Source organism: Hemitrygon akajei, chromosome 30 (assembly GCF_048418815.1).
Source record: "Hemitrygon akajei chromosome 30, sHemAka1.3, whole genome shotgun sequence".
NCBI lineage: Eukaryota > Metazoa > Chordata > Chondrichthyes > Myliobatiformes > Dasyatidae > Hemitrygon > Hemitrygon akajei.
In genome coordinates this window covers 44,809,923-44,829,335 of record NC_133153.1, presented here as the reverse complement: position 1 = coordinate 44,829,335, position 19,413 = coordinate 44,809,923, and the positions used below count along the sequence as shown (strand labels likewise).

Genomic DNA, 19,413 nt, shown 5'->3' with positions numbered 1-19,413 from the left:
TATCCTAACCTAGTGGGTAGTTCAACTCAAAATTAGAGTGCCAGACCTCTATTCTTCTTTTCAAATGCACCCCGGAATGTCAAGATATGTTAACCAATCATTAACTCAACTAGTTTTAGAAATTACTATGCAACTCTTTAATTAATCAAAGGTCGCACTTTATTGTCTCTGCACAAACAAAAACAACAACGCAACTATTTTGACCCCAGTCCAACAATGTAAAATATGAATTTTACTGGTCCTCTGTATCAATACTTAGTCAGACCACCTCTCCAATTTATAACACCGCAACAGGGGATCACCCATTGGTCAAATGATTGATCCTTTCTTCTCCCTGGTATGGTGGTACTTCCTTGCAATGGTTAGTCTCTGGAGTTATCACCCCTTTGTATTTGAAGCTCCTAACTTTTTGATCACTTCTGATCAGTTCAAACGACGCACCTCATTCAAGTTGGCTCGAGGTAATCTGACTGACCGATAATAGATTCCCAATGGATGAAGCCCAAGGGCTAAACAACTTCATGCTTTAAGTGATTTCTTATGTTCTCTTCAACTCTGTTTCAAAACAGTCAAACCAGGTTACTCAAACACTGGACCAAGATAATGTGATTACTTCTGCAAACCTGCCATTGTACATAACACACAGCTTATCTGAGAATGATTTCAGGTTCAGAAGATCAATAGCAGAAACTCCATGTGTCCACATTCAATTGCTCTGATTAGGTTATCCCAGAGCAAGAATCAGTTCATCAAACAGTTCACACATGGAGGTTACAGAGCAACATCATAAAAAGACAGCCTCCATTCCTTCAACCTCATGGCATGAACAAAGACAATTGGTTTGTCTACTTGCACCATCCTTGACCCTTAAAGTTCGATGTTTTCTTCCATATTTGCATGTCTTCTTCTTCAGTCTGCAGAAAGTCATGCTGGAAATTCAAAGGAAAACTTCACCCACAGAGTGGTAGCTGTTTGAAACCCATCACCACAGCGAGTGTGATAGGTCAACTGCAAGAATGGATTTAAAAGGACTGTTGTGGAACAGAAACACTAGCAGGGAGCAGCTGGGCTGAATTGACTCCCAGCTGTACACTGGGTGTTTTATAAATTCAATAAGTATCAAACATTGAGTTTAAAATAGAATTGACTTATTTGTCATAGATCCAAATATTAAAATCCAGTCTCATTAAAGGTGAACATCAGCACAAGAAAATCCTCCCATGTCCAGTGACCAGGGTGCAGAACTGGTTTGATGAACAGCAACAATAATTGCAGTTAGGCACCAACAGTCATTTTTGAACTTAATTCTGTATTCAGCAACCATGAAGGTTAAATACCCAGCATGCATCTTATTTAAACTTTATCCCCAGCGTGAATTTGGTAGTGCACCACAAGGTTCGATGACCGATTGAATCTCTTCCCACATTCAGTGCAGGTGAACGGTCTCTTCCCGGTGTGAACTAACTGGTGTCTCTGTAGGTGGGATGAATAAGCGAATCTCTTCCCACATTTGGAGCAATTGAACGGTCTCTCCCCAGTGTGAATTCGCTGATGTACCTTCAGTTTAGATGACCGAGGAAACCCTTTCCCACAGTCTGAGCAGGTGTATGGCTTCTCCCCTGTGTGAACTGACTGGTGTGTTAGTAGGTGATATGATTGAGTGAATCCTTTCCCACAGTCTGAGCAAGTGAATGGCCTCTCCCCAGTGTGAACTGACTGGTGTCTTTGTAGGTGGGATGAGTTAGTGAATCCCTTCCCACAATCTGAGCAGGTGAATGGTCTCTCCCCAGTGTGAATTCGCTGATGTACTTTCAGTTCTGATGACTGAGTAAACCCCTTCCCACATTCTGAGCAGATGAATGGCCTCTCCCCAGTGTGAATTCGCAGATGTATCTTCAGCTTAGATGACTGAGTAAATCCTTTTCCACATTCTGAGCAGATGAATGGCCTCTCCCCAGTGTGAATTCGCAGATGTATCTTCAGCTTAGATGACTGAGTAAATCCTTTTCCACATTCTGAGCAGGTGAATGGCCTCTCCCCAGAGTGAATTTGTTGATGTACCTTAAGTTCTGATGACTGAGCAAACCCCTTCCCACAGTCTGAGCAGGTGAACGGCCTATCCCCAGTGTGAAGTCGTTGATGCACCTTCAGTTCGGATGATTGTGTAAACCTCTTCCCACAGTCTGAGCAGGTGAATGGCTTCTCCCCAGTGTGATTTTGCAGATGTATCTTCAGTTTAGAAGACTGAGTGAATCCCTTCCCACATTCTGAACAGGTGAATGGCCTCTCTCCAGTGTGAACTCGCTGGTGTACCAGGAGGTCATATGAGAGAATAAATCCTTTCCCACAGTTTGAACAGGTGAATGGTCTCTCCCCGGTGTGTATTCGTTGATGTATCTTCAGTTTATGTGACTGAGTGAATCCCTTCCCACATTCTGAACAGGTGAATGGTCTCTCCCTAATATGAACTCGCTGGTGTACCAGTCGGTGAGATGATAGAGTAAATCCCTTCCCACAGTCTGAGCAAGTGAATGGCCTCTCCCCAGTGTGAATACGTTGATGTACCTTCAGTTTATATGACTGACTGAATCCCTTGCCACAGTCTGAGCAGGTGAATGGCATCTCCCCAGTATGAACCAACTGCTGTGTTTGTTGGCTGGATGACTGAATGAATCCCTTCCCACAGTCTGAGCAGGTGAACGGCCTCTCCTCAGTGTGAAATAACTGGTGTGTCTGCAGGTAGATGAGTATGTGAATGCTTTTTCACAGTTCTCTATCAATTCTCTGTCAATTCATCAAGATAGATGTCAGACGCAGTGAATCCTTTGTACAATCAATGCAGTTGAAGAACTGATCTCCAGTGAATAAATGCTAGTGTGTTCTCAGCACCCCGGTTGCAGTGGATTTCACTGAGTTACAACAGAAAACTTCACTTCAGACACAAAGCATGTTTCCAGCTGGGTTGAAATACTTCTTCATCTCCAAGAGTCAACAACTGCTATATTGGTGCTACAAAGGAAATATTTGGTCACTCCTTAAATATCTGAACAGAGAGAGCAAAACTGATGTGTCATTGTGTTTTGAGATGCCCATACACAATTTTTTTTTCCGTTTCTAACCTGTAAAAAGACATCAATGAGTGAAGGACAGCATTTCGGGAAGTGTATGGTCATGCACTTTGTTAGAAGAAATAAAAGTGTAGATCATTTTCTAAATGGAGTGGACTTGGAAGCCCTTGTGCAGAATTCTGTTAAGGTTCATTTGCAGGTGAGTCGGTGGTGAGGAAGGCAACGTGGTGTCAGCATTCATTTTGGGGGAGTAGAACATAAAAGCAAGGATGCATTGTTGAGGCTTTATAAAGCACTGGTGTCATTTCATTTAGAGCATTGTGAGCAATTTAGGACCCCTTATCTGAAAAAGGATGTGCTGAGGTTGGAGAGGATTTATAGGAGGTTCACGAAAATTATTTTGGGATTGAAAGGCTTGTCACATGAGGAGAGTTTGATGGCCTTGGGCCTCTACTCACTGGAAGTCAGAAGAATGAGGGGGAACATCATTGAAACCTATCAAATGTTGAAAGGTCTGAATAAAGTGGAAGTGGAGAGAGTTTTTCCATTGGTGGCATAGTCTAACACCAGAGGACACAAATTCAGAATAGAATGGCGTCCTTTCAGAATGGAGTTGTGGAGGAATTTCTTTAACCAGAGAATGGTAAATCTGTGGAATTCATTGCCACAGGCAGCTGTGGAGGCCAAGTGATTTGGTAAATTTAAGACAGAGGTTGATGGATTCTTGGTTAGTCAAGGCATGAAGGGATATGGACAGAAATCAGCATATAGGGGCAGAGAAGAATGAAATGATGGAGCAGACTCGATGGACCTAATCTTTGGATTTAGATAGCTGAAGCTCCGCAGTGTCTGAGAGATCCAACCACTGCCATTCCCTTTGCCTGTGCTTCCATACACGCCCAATGTACTGGCAGAGAAAGCACTGGACTTGTCACCCATAGCTACCACTGTATGCAGAAACCCCCACAAAGGAACATAGAACATAGTACAGCACAGAAACAGGCCATTTGGTCCACAATGTTTTGCCAAATCAGCTAAAAAGTAAATCAATAACACCCAAACACTAATCCCTCCAACCTACACAATGTTCATATCCTTCCCACCTTCCTTATCTCTTCAAAGCCTCTAATATATTTGCACCTACCACTACATCAGGCAGCACATTCCCCTTGGAATCCACGACTCTCACATGTCCCTTGAACATATCCCCTTTCATCTTCAATGCATGCCCCCTGGTATTTATTAGACATTTCAACCCTGGGAAACAGATCCTCTTTGCCCATTCTGTCCATGCCTCTGATAATCTTGTAAAACCCCCTCAGCCTCCGACTCTCCAGAGAAAACAACCCAAGTTTATCAAGTCTCTCATGATAGCATATGCCCTCTAAACCAGGTAGCATCCTGGTAAACCTCTTCTGCATCCTCTCCAAAGCCTCAACATCCTTCCTATAGTGCGATGTCCAGAACTTTATAAAGTTGAAACATAACTTTCTGACTTTTGAACTCAATGTCTTGACTAATAAAAGCAAGCATTCCATCAGCCTTCTAAACCACCTTATCCAACTGTGTACACGAGGAAATCTGCAGATGCTGGAAATTCAAGCAACACAAATTTCTGGTGGAACACAGCAGGTCAGGCAGCATCTATAGGAAGAAGTACAGTTGACATTTCGGGCCGAAACCCTTCGTCAGGACTAACTGAAAGAACAGATAGTAAGAGATATGAAAGGGGGAGGGGGGGAAATCCAAAATGATAGGTGAAGACAGGAAGGGGAAGGATAAAGCTAAGAGCTGGAAAGTTGACTGGCAAAAGGGATATACAGCTGGAGAAGGGAAAGGATCATGGGACAGGAGGCCTAGGGAGAAAGAAAGGGGGAGGGAAGCACCAGAGGGAGATGGAGAACAGGCAAGGAGTGATTGTGAGAGGGGCAGAGAGAAGAAAAAAAGGGGAGGGAATAATAAATAAAATAGGGGATGGGGTAAGAAGGGGAGGAGGGGCATTAACGGAGGTTAGAGAAATCAATGTTCATGCCATCAGGTTGGAAGCTACCCAGAAGGAATATCAGGTTTTGTTCCTCCAACCTGAGTGTGGCTTCATCTTGACAGTAGAGGAGGCCATGGATACATCTACGTCCCATTCTGATATGTCCACACATTTTAATTCCACGTTCCATTTCCATTCTGATGTGTCACATATTTTAATTCCACGTCCCATTCCCATTCTGCTATGTCTATCTATGGCCTCCTCTACTGTCAAGATGAAGCCACACTCAGGTTGGAGGAACAACACCTGATATTCCATCTGGGTAGCCTCCAACCTGATGGCGTGAACATCGATTTCTCTAACTTCCGCTAATGCCCCTCCTCCCCTTCTTACCCCATCCCCTATTTTATTTATTATTCCCTCCCCTTTTTTTTCCTCTCTCTGCCCCTCTCACAATCACTCCTTGCCTGTTCTCCATCTCCCTCTGGTGCTTCCCTCTCCCCTTCTTTCTCCCTAGGCCTCCTGTCCCATGATCCTTTCCCTTCTCCAGCTGTGTATCCCTTTTGCCAATCAACTTTCCAGCTCTTAGCTTTATCCCTCCCTCCTGTCTTCACCTATCATTTTGGATTTCCCCCCCTCCCCCTTTCATATCTCTTACTATCTTTTCTTTCAGTTAGTCCTGACGAAGGGTCTCGGCCCAAAATGTCAACTGTACTTCTTCCTATAGATGCTGCCTGGCCTGCTGCATTCCACCAGCATTTTGTGTGTGTTATCCAACTGTGTAGTCACTTTCAAGGCCTTATGAACTTGGATTCCAACATCTCTCTGCTCAGCAATGCTGTTAACGACCTTTCCCCTAACAGCGTACTTTCTCCTTGTATTTGCCCTATTATCTGGGTTAGTCCATCAGTCATTTCTCATCCTATATCTGCACCTCGTATATACCATGCTGTACTCTTTGCCAGTTTTCTACACTATGCATAATTCCACCTATGTTTGTATCATTCACAAATTTACTAACCCAGCTATCTATATTTTCATCCAGCTCATTTATATACATTGCAAACAGCAGTGGTTCCAGCACAGTTCCCTGCAGAACTCCACTAATTCCAGACCTCCAGTCTCCCAGGATAACACATGCCCTGTTAACCAGGGGAATGAGACAGGGCAATTGATAAAAGTTTTTGCAGTGGCACACTTTGTAACTAGTGACCACATGCCATTAGTTTCAAAGTAAATATGCAAAATGATATGTAGGTTGGTTCACAGGTTGAGATTCTAAGTTGAAGACAGGCCAATTCTAATGGTTTCAGCAATGATTTGGCAAGTGTGTATTTGGACAGGCTGTTTCCTGGCAAAGGAGTACTTGAAAAATGAGAGGCCTTCAAAAGTGAATTTTTGAGAGTAGAAAGCCAGTATATGCTTGTTACAGTAAAATGTAAAGATAACAAGTGTAAGGAACCTTGGTTTTCAAGAGATATTGAGGGCCTGGTTAAAAGAGAAAAAGGAGGTGCCTAGCAGGTAAAGGCAAATAGGAACAAATGAGGTGCTTATGGAGTATGAGAAATACAAGAGAGCACTTAAGGAAGAAATCAGGAAGCCTAAAAGAAGGCATGAAGTTACTCTGGCAGACAAGGTGAAGGAGAATCCTCAGGGATTCTACAGGTATGTTAAGAGCAAAACAAATGCAAGGGACAAAATTGGTCCTCTGGAAGACCAGAATGGCAATCCATGAGTGGAGCCAAAATATCTGTATTTACTCAGGAGGCAGACAGAGTCTATAGAAGTCAGGCAAAGTGACATCAACTTCATAGACCCTGTACAGATTACAAAGGAGGTGCTTGCTACCCTGAGGCAATTCTGGGTGAATAAATCCCCAGAGGCTGACGAGGTGTTCCCTCAGACCCTATGGGAAGCAAGTGTAGAAATTGCTGGGGTGCTAGCAGAGGTATTTATATCATCCTTTGTGACAGGAGAGTTACCAGAGGATTGGAGCATGGCCAAAGTTGTTCTGCTGTTTAAGAAAGGCTCTAAATATAAACCAGGAAGTTATAGGCTGGTGAGTCTGACATCAGTAGTGGGAAAGTTATTGGAAGGTGTACTAAGGGACTGGATATATAAGTATTTGGATAGATATGGACTAATTAAAGATAGTCAGTATGACTTCATGCATGGTAGGTTATATCTACCCATCTTAGAGATTTTTTGAGTGAGTTACCAGGAATGTGGATATTGTCCGCACGGACTTTGGCAAGGCATTTGACAAGGTCCCACATGGAAGGCTGGTCAAGAAGCTTCAGTCACTTGGCATTTAAGAGAAGGTAGTAAATTGGATTAGACATTTGTTTTGTGGGAGAAGTCAGAGAATGGTAGTAGATGGTTGCCTCTCTGACTGGAGTCTTGTGAATAGTGATGTGCCACAGGCATCAGTGGTGGGTCCTTTGTTGCTTGTCATCTATGATAATGTGGTTAACTGGATCAACAAATTAGTGGATGACACCAAGATTGGAGGTGTAGTGCACAGTGACAAATATTACAGCTTGCAGAGGGATCTGCATCAGTTGGAAAAATGGCAGATGGAATTTAATGCAGACAAGTGTGAGGTTTCAGTAGGACCAACCAGGGTAGGTCTTACACAGTGAACAGTAGGGTGCTGAGGAGTGTAATACAAAGGGATAGAAACAGAAAACCTACAGCACAATACAGCTCTTTGGCCCACAAAGTTGTGCCAAACATGTCCCTACCTTAGAAATTACTAGACTTACCTATAGCCCTCTATTTTACTAAGCTCCATGTACCTATCTAAAAGCCTCTTAAAAGACCCTATCATATCGGCCTCCACCACCGTTGCCGGCAACCCATTCCACGCACTCACCACCCTCTGAGAAAAAAAAAATTACCCCTGACATCTCCTCTGTACCTACTCCCCAGCACTTTAAACCTGTGTCCTCGTGTGGCAACCATTTCAGCCCTGGGCAAAAGCCTCTGACTGTCTACACCATCAATGCCTCTCATCATCTTATACACCTCTTTCAGGTCACCTCTCATCCTCCTTCGTTCCAAGGAGAAGATGCCGAATTCACTCAACCTGTTTTCATAAGGCATGCTCCCCAATCCAGGCAACTTCCCTGTAAATCTCCTCTGTACCTTTTCTATGGCTTCCACATCCTTCCTGTAGTGAAGCAACCAGAACTGAGCACAGTACTCCAAGTGGGGTCTGACTATGGTCCTATAAAGCTGCAACTCATCTGGTCTCGGTGACTTATCCAACTTGATGCTTTCCAAAAGCTCCAGCACATTCTCTTTCTTAATATTTACATGCTCAAGCTTTTCAGTCCACTGCAAGTAATCACTACAATCACCAAGATCCTTTCCCATAGTGAATACTGAACTATTCATTAAGTACCTCTGCTATATCCTCCGGTTCCATAAACACTTTCCCACTGTCACACTTGATAGGCCCTATTCTTTCATGTCTTATCCTCTTGCTCTTCACATACTTGTAGAATGCCTTGGGGTTTTCCTTAATCCTGCCTGCCAAGGCCTTCTCATGGCCCCTTCTGGCTCTCCTAATTTCCTTCTTAAGCTCCTTCCTGTTAGCCTTATAATCTTCTATATCTCTAACATTACCTAGCTCTCTGAACCTTTCGTAAGCTTTTCTTTTCTTCTTGACTAGATTTACTACAGCCTTTGTACATCATGGTTCCTGTACCCTACCATAACTTCCCTGTCTCATTGGAACATACCTATGCAGAATTCCACACAAATACACCCAGAACATTTGCCACATTTCTTCTGTACCTTTCCTTGAGAACATCTGTTCCCAATTTAAGCTTCCAAGTCCCTGCCTGATAGCCTCATAATTCCCCTTACTCCAATTAAACGCTTTTTTAACTTGTCTGTTCCTATCTCTCTCCAATGCTATTGTAAAGGAGATAGAATTATGATCACCATCTCCAAAATGTTCTCCCACTGAGAGATCTGACACCTGACCAGGTTCATTTCCCAATACCAAATCAAGTACAGCCTCTCCTCTTGTAGGCTTATCTACATATTATGTCAAGAAACCTTCCTGAACACACCTAACAAACTCCACCCCATCTAAACCCCTTGCACTAGTGAGATGCCAATTGATATTTGGGAAATTAAAATCTCCCATCATGACAACTCTGTTATTATTACACCTTTCCAGGATCTGTTTCCATATCTGCTCCTTGATATCACTGTTACTATTGGGCGGCCTACAAAAAACACCCAGTAGATTTATTGACCCCTTCCTGTTCCTGACCTCCACCCACAGAGACTCCGTAGACAATCCCTCCATGACGTCCACCTTTTCTGCAGCTGTGACACTATCTCTGATCAACAGTGCCACGCCCCCACCTCTTTTGCCACCCTCCCTGTCTTTTCTGAAACATCTAAAACACCGCACTTGAAGTAACCATTCCTGTCCCCGAGCCATCCAAGCAGTAATACAGGTCCACAATTCATTGAAAGTGGCATCACAAGTAGATAGGGTTGTAAGGGAAGCTTTTGGAACATTGGTCTTCATAAATCAAAGTTCTGAATATAAGAAAAGGGATGTTATTTAGTAGTTGTATAAGACGTTGGTGAGGCCTAATTTGGAGTATCATTTTGCTCACCTACCCACAGGAAAAATGTAAACAATGTTGAAAAAGTACAGAGAAAATTTACCAGGTTGTTGCCAGGTCAAGAGGACCTGAGTTATAGGGAAAGATTGAATAGGTTAAGACTCTATCCCTTAAAATGTAGAAGATTGAGAGGAGATTTGATAGAGGCATACAAAATTATGAAGGGTATAAATTCATAGGGTAAATGTAAGCAAGCTTTTTCCACTGAGGTCATATTAACCAAAGGTCATGGATTAAGGGTGAAAGGTGAAATGTTTAAAGGGAACATGAAGGGACTATTCTTCACTCAGACAGTTATTAGAGTATGGAATGAGCTGCCAGCACAAGTGGTGTATGTGAACTCAATTTCAACTGTTAAGATTTGTAGGGATATGCAAGGCTATGATCTTGGTGCAGGTCAATGGGAGCAGGTGATTCAAATGGTCAGCATGGACTAGATGGGCCAATGGGCCTCTGTGCTGTGCTTCTGTAAGAATGTGAATAAGCTCCTTCAACCACTACCCTCTGTCTTTTATGTCCAAGCCAGTTCTGAATCCAAACAACCAATTCCGCACACCCCATGGTTCCTAATCTTCTGGATTCACCTCCCATGAGGGAATTTGTCAAATTCCTTACTAAAATCCATGTAGACAACATCCGCTACCTTACCCTAATCAATCTCTCTTATCACCTTGTCAAAAAACTTAATCAAGCTTTTAAGGCACAACCTGCCACGCACAAAGCCATGCTAGCCCTCCCTAATTAAGCCATGGGTTTCAAATGCCCATATATCCAATTGCTAAGAATTTTCTCCAGCAATTTACCTACAACTGAAATGAGATACACTGGTCTATGGTTCCCAGGATTTTCACTTGTTCCCTCCTTAAATAGAGGGACAATATTAGTCACTTGCCACTGCTCCAGGTCCTCGCCTGTGGCTAGAGAGAACATTAAGATCCTGGTCAAGGATCCAGCAATCACATCTCTTGACTCCTTCAATAACCTGGGGTATATCCCATCAGGCCCTAAGGACATCCACCTTAATACTCATTAACAGGCCCAACTCTTCCTCCTCGACCTCTAATTGCCCTAATGTATTTACACACTCAGCACTGATCTTCCATATCCTTTTCCTCAGTAAATGCTGAAGCAAAGTACTCATAAAGTGCCTCACATTATCTTCACACAAGCAAATGCTCCCCTTTATCCTTGATGGTCCCACTCTCTCCCTAGTTATCCTTTTACTTTGGATGCATGTATAGAATGCCTTGGGATTCACCCTAATCTTACTTACCATGGACTTTTCCTGGCTTTCTTAATTCCCTTCTTTCATTCTATTCTAGCTTCTTTATACTCCTCATATGTTTTGTTGATCATGATTTCCAAAGCTTTACATACTTTTCCTTATTCATCTCAATTAAATTAAGCACCTCTGGGCATCCAAGGTTCTCTTGTCTTTCCTTCCCTGTCCTTCCTTGTAACAGGAATATACCTTTCCTGTGTTCTGTGTAATTGGTTTTTAAACACACTCCATGTTTCTGATGTGGACTTGCCAGAAAAAAGGTGTTCCCAGTTAACCCTTCTTAGGTCCTGTCTAATGTCCTCATAATTTGCCTTACTCTAATTTAAAACTCTCTGACAAGAACCATAATCTATAGCTATCCTGAAAGACAAGGAGCTGTGGTCATAATTCCCTAACTGTTCATCCACTGAAAGGTCAGTCACCTAGCCAGGTTCATTACCAAACACAAAGTCCAGTATGGCCCCTCCTCTTGTTGGACCATCTACATACTGATTTAAGAAACCTTCCTGGATACCCCTTACAAGAAGATCCCAGTTCATATTTTGGGAAGCTAAAATCCCCCATGAAAATAATTCTATTATTTTTATACTTTTCCCTAATCTGATTAGATACCTGTTCCTCAATGTCCCAGTGGTTCTTCAGTACAATCCCAGCAGTGTAATTGCACCCTTCCTAATCCTGAGTACAACCCAAATGGATTTGGTGTCTGACCCCTGCATTATGTCTCCTCTGAATGTAATATTTTCCCTGATTAGTGGTGCAACTCCACTCCCCACCTTTTACCACTCCCTCTATCTTTTCTAAAACTTCAAAAACCTAGTATGTTAATCACCCATTCCTGCCCTCTCTCAACCAAGTTTCAGAAATGGACACAACATCCATGCTTTAAGTTCATCACCCTTACCTACAATATTTCTAGCATTAAAATATAACAAACTTCTAACTATCTGACCCATCATACCTGTTATTTCAATTTGGACTTTCAATAATTTCCCTGACATCTACCTTCCAGTCCAATCATTTCCTTACTGACCTGAGGCTCCAGTTCCCAGCCCCCTGCAAAACTAGTTTAAACTCTGCCAAGTAGCATCAGCAAACCTCCTGGCCAGGATACTGGTTCCCCTCCAGCTCAGGTGCAACCCATTTCTCTTGCACAGGTCACCTGTTCCCCAGAAAAAGTTCCAATGACCCAAGTACTTTAAACCCCTCCCCTGCACCAACTCCATAACCACTCATTAATCTGTGCTCTCACCCCATTCCTATCTGCACTAACCCAAGGAATAAGGAGTAATCTGGAGATTGTTATCTTGAAGGCCCTTCTCTTCAGCCTCTTTCCTAACTCTACATACTCACTGCAAATAACCTCTTCCCCTTTTTTACCTAGGTCATTGGTGCCAATATGCACCACATACTACAGCTGTTCCCCTTGAAAATATTCTGCAGCTGCTCTGACACATCATGGACACTAGCACCAGAGAGGCAACACACCATCCTGATGTCTCTTTTGCAACCAAAGAATCTTTCTGCCCCCCTAACTATCGAGGCCCCATAACTACACAGCTACCACAAGGCTTGACTTTATCCCTCCCTGTCGAGGCTCAGAGCCAGCCATGATGCCACCAGCCTGGCTACTGCTGTCGCCGTAATCTGATGAGTCATTCCCCCCCCCCCCCCCCATGAGTATCTGTAAGATTCAAAATTAAGATGTGCGTTTCTGACAGGTCCGGGTTAAAGTCAAAGGACAAATGTGATTTAATTATGTCTGGGTTAAAGTCTGTAAACAAGTGTGATCTAATTATGAATGCAGAAGCCTTGACAAAATTAACTGTTTGTGGAATCATTGAAGTCCTGAGATATGGACTATTGTTTTACAGAAACGTGTAAAAAAACAACTCCAAATATGGAATGGGAAAACACTGTGTACCTCCCGAGTCAGGGAGGGGAGGGGTAAGGAAGAAGGATAAAACCTGCTGCCCTGTAAGGTTCAGGGTTCCCTTCTCTGAAGGGGCCCAGCTCTGCAGAACTGTTAATAAACTTTGTTTCCTTGAATTTGTCTTGAAGCCATTATTCGGGAGCGTGGCTCGTTTCTGACAACTTGGGGGCTCGTCCGGGATCCACACTCCAGCCGTGAGGGGGGCAAGGAAGGACATCGGAGAAGGTGCACCCTGCCGAGTTCGGCAGTCCCTGATTCCTTGCTTGTCGCCCCGCGCGGCTTGAGCGAGTGATATCCGGCGGACTCAAGGAAACAAAGAGGGGTTGTCGAGGCAGTTGAGACAGTGAGCGATCGAGTAATTTCTGTGCACAGGACCCAGGTAAGAAATTGAATTCCTGTAGAGACGTAGTACACAAGAATCGTGGAACTGCGGGGTTCCTGCAGGTGATTTCTCCTGTAGAGACGTAGTACACGAGAATTGTGGAACTGCGGGGTGCCTGCAGGTGATTCTTCCTGTAGAGACGTAGTGCACGAGAATTGTGGAACTGCGGGGTGCCTGCAGGTGAATTCCTGGGCGATCGCGGGAATACAGGTTCCGGAATTGGACAGGAGTGACCGAGCTAGGTGGGTCACATTCAAATTAAATTCCTGCAGAGACGTAGTGCACGAGAATTGTGGAATTACGGGGTGCCTGCGGGTGGATTGGAACCGAGCAAGTCCTCGAGATGGGGAATAAGGGGTCTAAGAGAGAAAAGGGTAAAGGAAATCCAGGCGCCAATGATGAAAAATACCCCGGGGTACCCCCTGATAGTCCGTTGGGACGGATGTTAGAAAATTGGGATTATGGGAGGCGAAAAGGGAAGTCAAAGAAAAAATGATACAGTACTGTGAATTCTGGTCCCGCCAGCCGATCCAAGGGTCGGCTGTGTGATGGCCTAAGTTCGGGTCTAGCGAGGATTGGGTACAACAAGCCCTTAATCTGTACGTGAATTCAAAACCTAACGTTAAACCCGAAGAAAGTGATTATGCCCTATGCTGGTTACCAACGACAAATAGTTATAAATTGAAAATGATAAATGAAGGAGGACAGAAAAAGAATACATGGGAGGTGCTCGACCACCTGCCGCCCCATATGTGCCCCCATCGAAGACCCTGAGACGGAGGTTGGCCAACAGCTGATTCGTGTTGAATTTGTATCGAAAGCATGGCCAGAAAAAAAAAAACTGTAAAAACTAGAAGATTGGAATACTAAACCCTTACGTGAACTACTTAGGGAGGCACAGAAAGTGTTTGTAAGAAGGGATGAAGAGAAGCAGAAGACGGCAAGGATAATGGTCCAGACAGTGCGACAAGTAACCGCAGATAGTAGAGAGAGAGAGACGGGGACCATGGTTGGATCGAGGTAGTAGCCAGGAGCAAGGAAGAGGGCTAAGGAAGGCTTTAAGATGTTTTCACTGCAACGAAGAAGGACACTTCAGGCGCGAGTGCCCCAGATACCGACGGGAAGTGCGCTCGTACGCTATGATGGAAGATGAAGACTAGGGAGGTCGGGGGTTCCACCCCTTGGGGATGAATTATCGGCAGGAACCCCTGGTAAATTTAAAAGTAGGTCCCCAAGGGTCAGATACAACCTTTGTGGTAGATTCGGGTGCCGAAAGATCTAGCGTAATCCAGATACCTCCCGGCGCCCGAACCGGAACAAAGGTAATGGGAGTATCCGGTATTGGAGGCAAAATAATACAAGTACCTGTTATAGAAAACGTGAAAATTGAACATGAGGATAGGGTAACGGGACAGGACCTACTTCTGTTACCCTCTGCGAGATTCAACCTGCTCGGGCGGGATCTGCAAGTCAGGCTAGGCATCGGGACTGTGCCCAGGAACGGGAAGATAATGGTACAGCTGTTTGCCCTCAGGGAAGAAGACGATAGGAAAATAAGCCCGGAGGTATGGTACCAGGAAGGGAACCAGGGGGGTTTGAACGTCCCCCCTTGCAAATCTCACTATTACCTAACAGTTCGCCAGTACGGAGAAAACAGTACCCTATTTCAATGGAAGGAAGAAAAGGGCTGCAGCCGGTGATTGAAGGACTGATCGCTGACGGACTACTGGAGGAATGTATGTCACCGTATAATACCCCAATACTCCCGGTGCGAAAGCCAGATGGGACTTATCGGATGGTACAAGACCTGCGGGGCCTAAATGCAGTAGTCCAAACCCGATACCCGGTAGTGCCCAACCCTTACACACTGATGAGTAAGATCTCCCCTGACCATGAATGGTTCAGTGTAATAGATCTAAAAGACGCCTTCTGGAGTTGCCCGCTAGAAGAGAGCAGTCGTGACATGTTTGCGTTCGAATGGGAAAATCCTACGACGGGGCGGAAAAGACAACTCCGGTGGACGGTCCTGCCACAGGGGTTCACCGAATCACCTAACCTATTTGGGCAGGTCTTGGAGCAAGTACTAGCGGAATTCCAATGTGCTCCAGAGAGCCAACTGCTACAGTATGTGGACGATCTCTTACTATCCGGGCCAACACAGGAAGGGGTGCAGGAAGACACCATCAGACTACTGAACTTCCTGGGGAAGCAGGGGCTACGGGTCTCAAAGAAAAAGTTACAATTTGTAGAAAAGGAAGTAAGGTATCTGGGACACCGGGTCAGTAAAGGTCAGCGATGCATTACCCCAGAAAGGATAGCTGGAATAACGGGAATGTCACTACCACGTACCAAGAAGGAGATACGCATCAGTTAATTTGCGATGCACTTGATATCGAATGGAAGTACCATACCCCGTGGCATCCCCAGAGTTCGGGAAGAGTAGAACGAATGAACAGCACCCTGAAGGCACAGCTAACCAAGTTGATGTTGGAAACCAAGCTACCATGGACCAAGTGTTTGCCGATCGTTCTCCTGAGAATACGAACTGCACCCCACAAGGATATAGGAATATCTCCTTATGAGATGCTCTTTGGACTGCCATATTGGAATAAAATAGAGGGGTATCCCACACTACAGGGGGGGTGATTTATTTGTAAAGAACAATTTACTGGCACTGTCCCGTTCCTTTGCAGAACTGCGGAAAAAGGGTCTCTTGGCCCAGACTCCGCTGCTCGATTTTGCTTTACATCAGATCGTGCCTGGAGATTGGGTTCTGGTAAGGACCTGGAAGCCGGAGAAGTTACAGCCACAGTGGGAAGGCCCTTTCCAGGTCCTGCTAACAACAGAGGTGGCTGTACGGACAAAAGAAAAAGGGTGGACACACGCAGCCAGGGTAAAAGGACCGGTGAAGTCCGAAAGCCGCACTGAGTGGACCTGTGTTCCCGGTGAAGAACCGATGGTGGTGAGGCTAAAAAGGCAGCAAAAATGAACTCTATGTGGACTGTAACATTATTGACTGTAATATATTTGATTCTATATGTCGGGGAAATTGAAGGGAAATGTGACAAGTGCAGAACCGTGGTACGAGTGGGGCAGAGGGTGTTCCCAGGATCATTTGTGTCCCACTCGCATGTGAATGATCGATGCTATGATCTACGCAAGAGAGAAACATGTTGGGAGAATAGTAAACCTTATTACCAAGTCTATAATAAAGGATACATGGGACAGGGGGGGACCATGAGAAGTCTCAGCTGTCCCAGGAAAGACCGGAGTTCTTCCTCCTGCATCAGGAGGGTGACCGGAAGCTGGGAATTAAGCTGTTTGATTCATTAAGGAGAGAAACACGGGAGATAAAGGTGGGCGAGTGGGGTGATGAGTGGCCACCGGCTCGCATCATTGAATACTATGGGCCAGCGACCTGGGCCCAGGATGGGTCGTGGGGGTATCGCACTCCTGTCTACATGTTAAACCGAATTATTAGACTGCAGGCGGTGGTGGAAGTGATAACCAATCAAACGGCACTGGCATTGGAGCTGTTGGCAAAACAGCAGAGCCAGATGCAAACAGCAATATACCAGAACAGGCTGGCTGTGGATTACCTATTGGCCTCTGAAGGCGGGGTATGTGGGAAGTTCAATCTTACAAACTGTTGCCTTAAGATAGACGACAGTGGAAAGGCCGTGTTAAAAATATCCGACAAAATTCGGAAGCTGGCCCACGTGCCAGTACAAACCTGGAGATCCCTGGGGAACATGAGTTGGCTAGACGGGCTACTGGGAGGTAGTTGGTGGCGCACCGCTCTCCTAGTAGCAGGCGGGGGTCTAATGATTCTCTTACTTTTGCCGTGTTTGATTCCTTGTATACGAACACTGATCAGGCGCAGTATATTCCAGCTCCAGGCAGTAGCGATACCCCATCATGGGACAAACGAGCTAAAACTTATGCTATTAAAGAAGAAGGTGGGCCCCCTGGGAGTGAGAGAAATGCTAGCTGAAACGCACATCTTAAAAAGAAAAAGGGTGGTATTTATTGTAAGATTCAAAATTAAGATGTGCGTTTCTGACAGGTCCGGGTTAAAGTCAAAGGACAAATGTGATTTAATTATGTCTGGGTTAAAGTCTGTAAACAAGTGTGATCTAATTATGAATGCAGAAGCCTTGACAAAATTAACTGTTTGTGGAATCATTGAAGTCCTGAGATATGGACTATTGTTTTACAGAAACATGTAAAAAAACAACTCCAAATATGGAATGGGAAAACACTGTGTACCTCCCGAGTCAGGGAGGAGGGGTGGTAAGGAAGAAGGATAAAACCTGCTGCCCTGTAAGGTTCAGGGTTCCCTTCTCTGAAGGGGCCCAGCTCTGCAGAACTGTTAATAAACTTTGTTTCCTTGAATTTGTCTTGAAGCCATTATTCGGGAGCGTGGCTCGTTTCTGACAGTATCCAAAGGGGTATACTTGTTGCTGAAGGAAATAGCACAGGCGAACACTGCACTGACTTCTTAATCCCCTTACCTCTCCCCCAGTAGTCACCCACCTACTGTCTAAAGCCTGTATTAAGACCACCTCTTCAAAAGTCTTGTCGATAATATCTTCAGCGTCCCGAATGATCCGGAGTTCATAAAACTCCAACTCCTTGATCCGGTCCGTCAAGCGCTGAAGTTGGGTGCACTTCCCGCAGTTGTAGTCATCAGCGAAACCGCCAAGTATCGTGAATTCCACATCTGACAGGATGAGCACTCCCACCCCCCGACTACCTATACCAAAAAAGAAAATGGTTTGTCTCTTCGGCACTGTGCCCGGAGCGGTCTGCCTGTCCGTCATGGTCTCGGCAATGCGCATGTGCTACAAAAACACCGCTTTCGCTAATGTGCAGAAAGCTCCCTGGGCCCGGATACGGATCATGGGGCTGACAAAGAGGGGAAGAACCGGACTGTCGCGGGCTGTGGAGTCACGGTGAGTCCGAAGCCTCACAACAATTGTCCCTCAATTTTGGTTTGGACGCTGGTGCCGATGATATTCCCGAGCGCCCGCTCCTACCTGCAGCCGATTCACCAGAGCTTTTTGTCCATTGAGTGCACGCGCGATTTTCCGGGTCCATACGCATATGCGCATTTGATCGCCTAGTCACCGACGGCGAAATCTGGAACGAACTCTAGAAAGACTGGAATAATCTGGAAATCCAAAGCAACTCACTCAAAATGCTGGAGGACCTCAGCAGCTCAGGCATCATCTACGAAAAAGAATTAACAATCGACGTTTCGGGCCGAGACCCTTCTTCAGAGTTGAGAAGGAAGGGTGAAGATACTAAAATAAAAAGGTGGGGGGGGGGGGTGTCGTAAAGAACTCAGGTGTGTGGGAAAAATTAGGGGCTGGAGAAGAAAAATCTGATAGGAGAGGAGAGTGGACCATAGGAGAGAGGGAAGGAGGGGTGACCCAGTGAGAAGTTACAGATAGGTGAAAAGCACTGTAAAGTCTGAGTGTGTCATAAGGGGACGTGAGACTGGACCCAAAAGCAGGACGCAGGCACTGAAGTACTGGGGGCAGGACGGGACAAGCTAAAGGATAGGACAAGGTGTGGAGACCGTGGCATTCAGAGATGACCCTGGAGTTCAGAGATGGTCTCGAGGCTCTGCTGGAGGCTGGGGTCTCGGGACTAGGGATGCTGGGAGGATAGCCCCCTGGGTGGGCTGCAGAACTCCTGGGCAGGGCCTGGACCTCCCAGGCAGGACACAGGGGCCTGGGCAGGTCGTGGGGCACAACCCATCGGTGGCAAGGGATAGGAAGCAGCAGAGCCCTCCACCGGGCAATGTCAATCTGGCCTGGCTTACCTGACAGAGGCAAGGGATAGGAAGGGAGCTTGGTCCAGGGTGACTTCAAGACTCACTGTGACAGGAAGGCTCGGACAGGCTATGGAGCAGCCCAGTCCAGAACTCATCATTAACAGTGGTTCTTCAAGCTGGGATGACCTGACCCGACCCGACCCGACCCGACCGGAACTATACTCACTCCCAGAGCCCCTTATATTCACAGCCAACTGATAGGCATCAGGTGCGCCTCCTTGAGCCCAACCAAGCTAAGATGATCCTCAGGTGTGACTATTTCAGTTCAAG

At 45.4% G+C, this 19,413-nt stretch overlaps 2 protein-coding genes across 2 annotated transcripts in view; one reads left to right on the top strand and one right to left on the bottom strand.

The window, feature by feature from the left end:
- Positions 1 to 194: 194 nt before the first annotated feature.
- Positions 195 to 18,376, bottom strand: LOC140718723 (uncharacterized). The gene is made up of 2 exons (XM_073032819.1): positions 18,341 to 18,376; positions 195 to 3,009 (listed from the first exon to the last, which is right to left on the bottom strand). Exon 2 carries the CDS (start codon positions 2,620 to 2,622, stop codon positions 1,354 to 1,356), a length of 1,269 nt encoding a protein of 422 aa, XP_072888920.1. The 5' UTR covers positions 2,623 to 3,009; positions 18,341 to 18,376; the 3' UTR covers positions 195 to 1,353.
- Positions 18,202 to 19,413, top strand: part of ints14 (integrator complex subunit 14) — a 54,696-nt gene continuing 53,484 nt past the window's right edge. The window contains exon 1 of the mRNA XM_073032818.1: positions 18,202 to 18,256. The gene's annotated coding sequence lies outside the window, so the exon portion shown is untranslated. The remainder of the gene's footprint in view (positions 18,257 to 19,413) is intronic.

What these genes read in the sequence shown, in the direction of transcription:
- LOC140718723 (XM_073032819.1), bottom strand. Translation starts at nt 2,622, where the DNA reads ATGCCATTCACCTGCTCAGACTGTGGCAAGGGATTCAGTCAGTCATAT.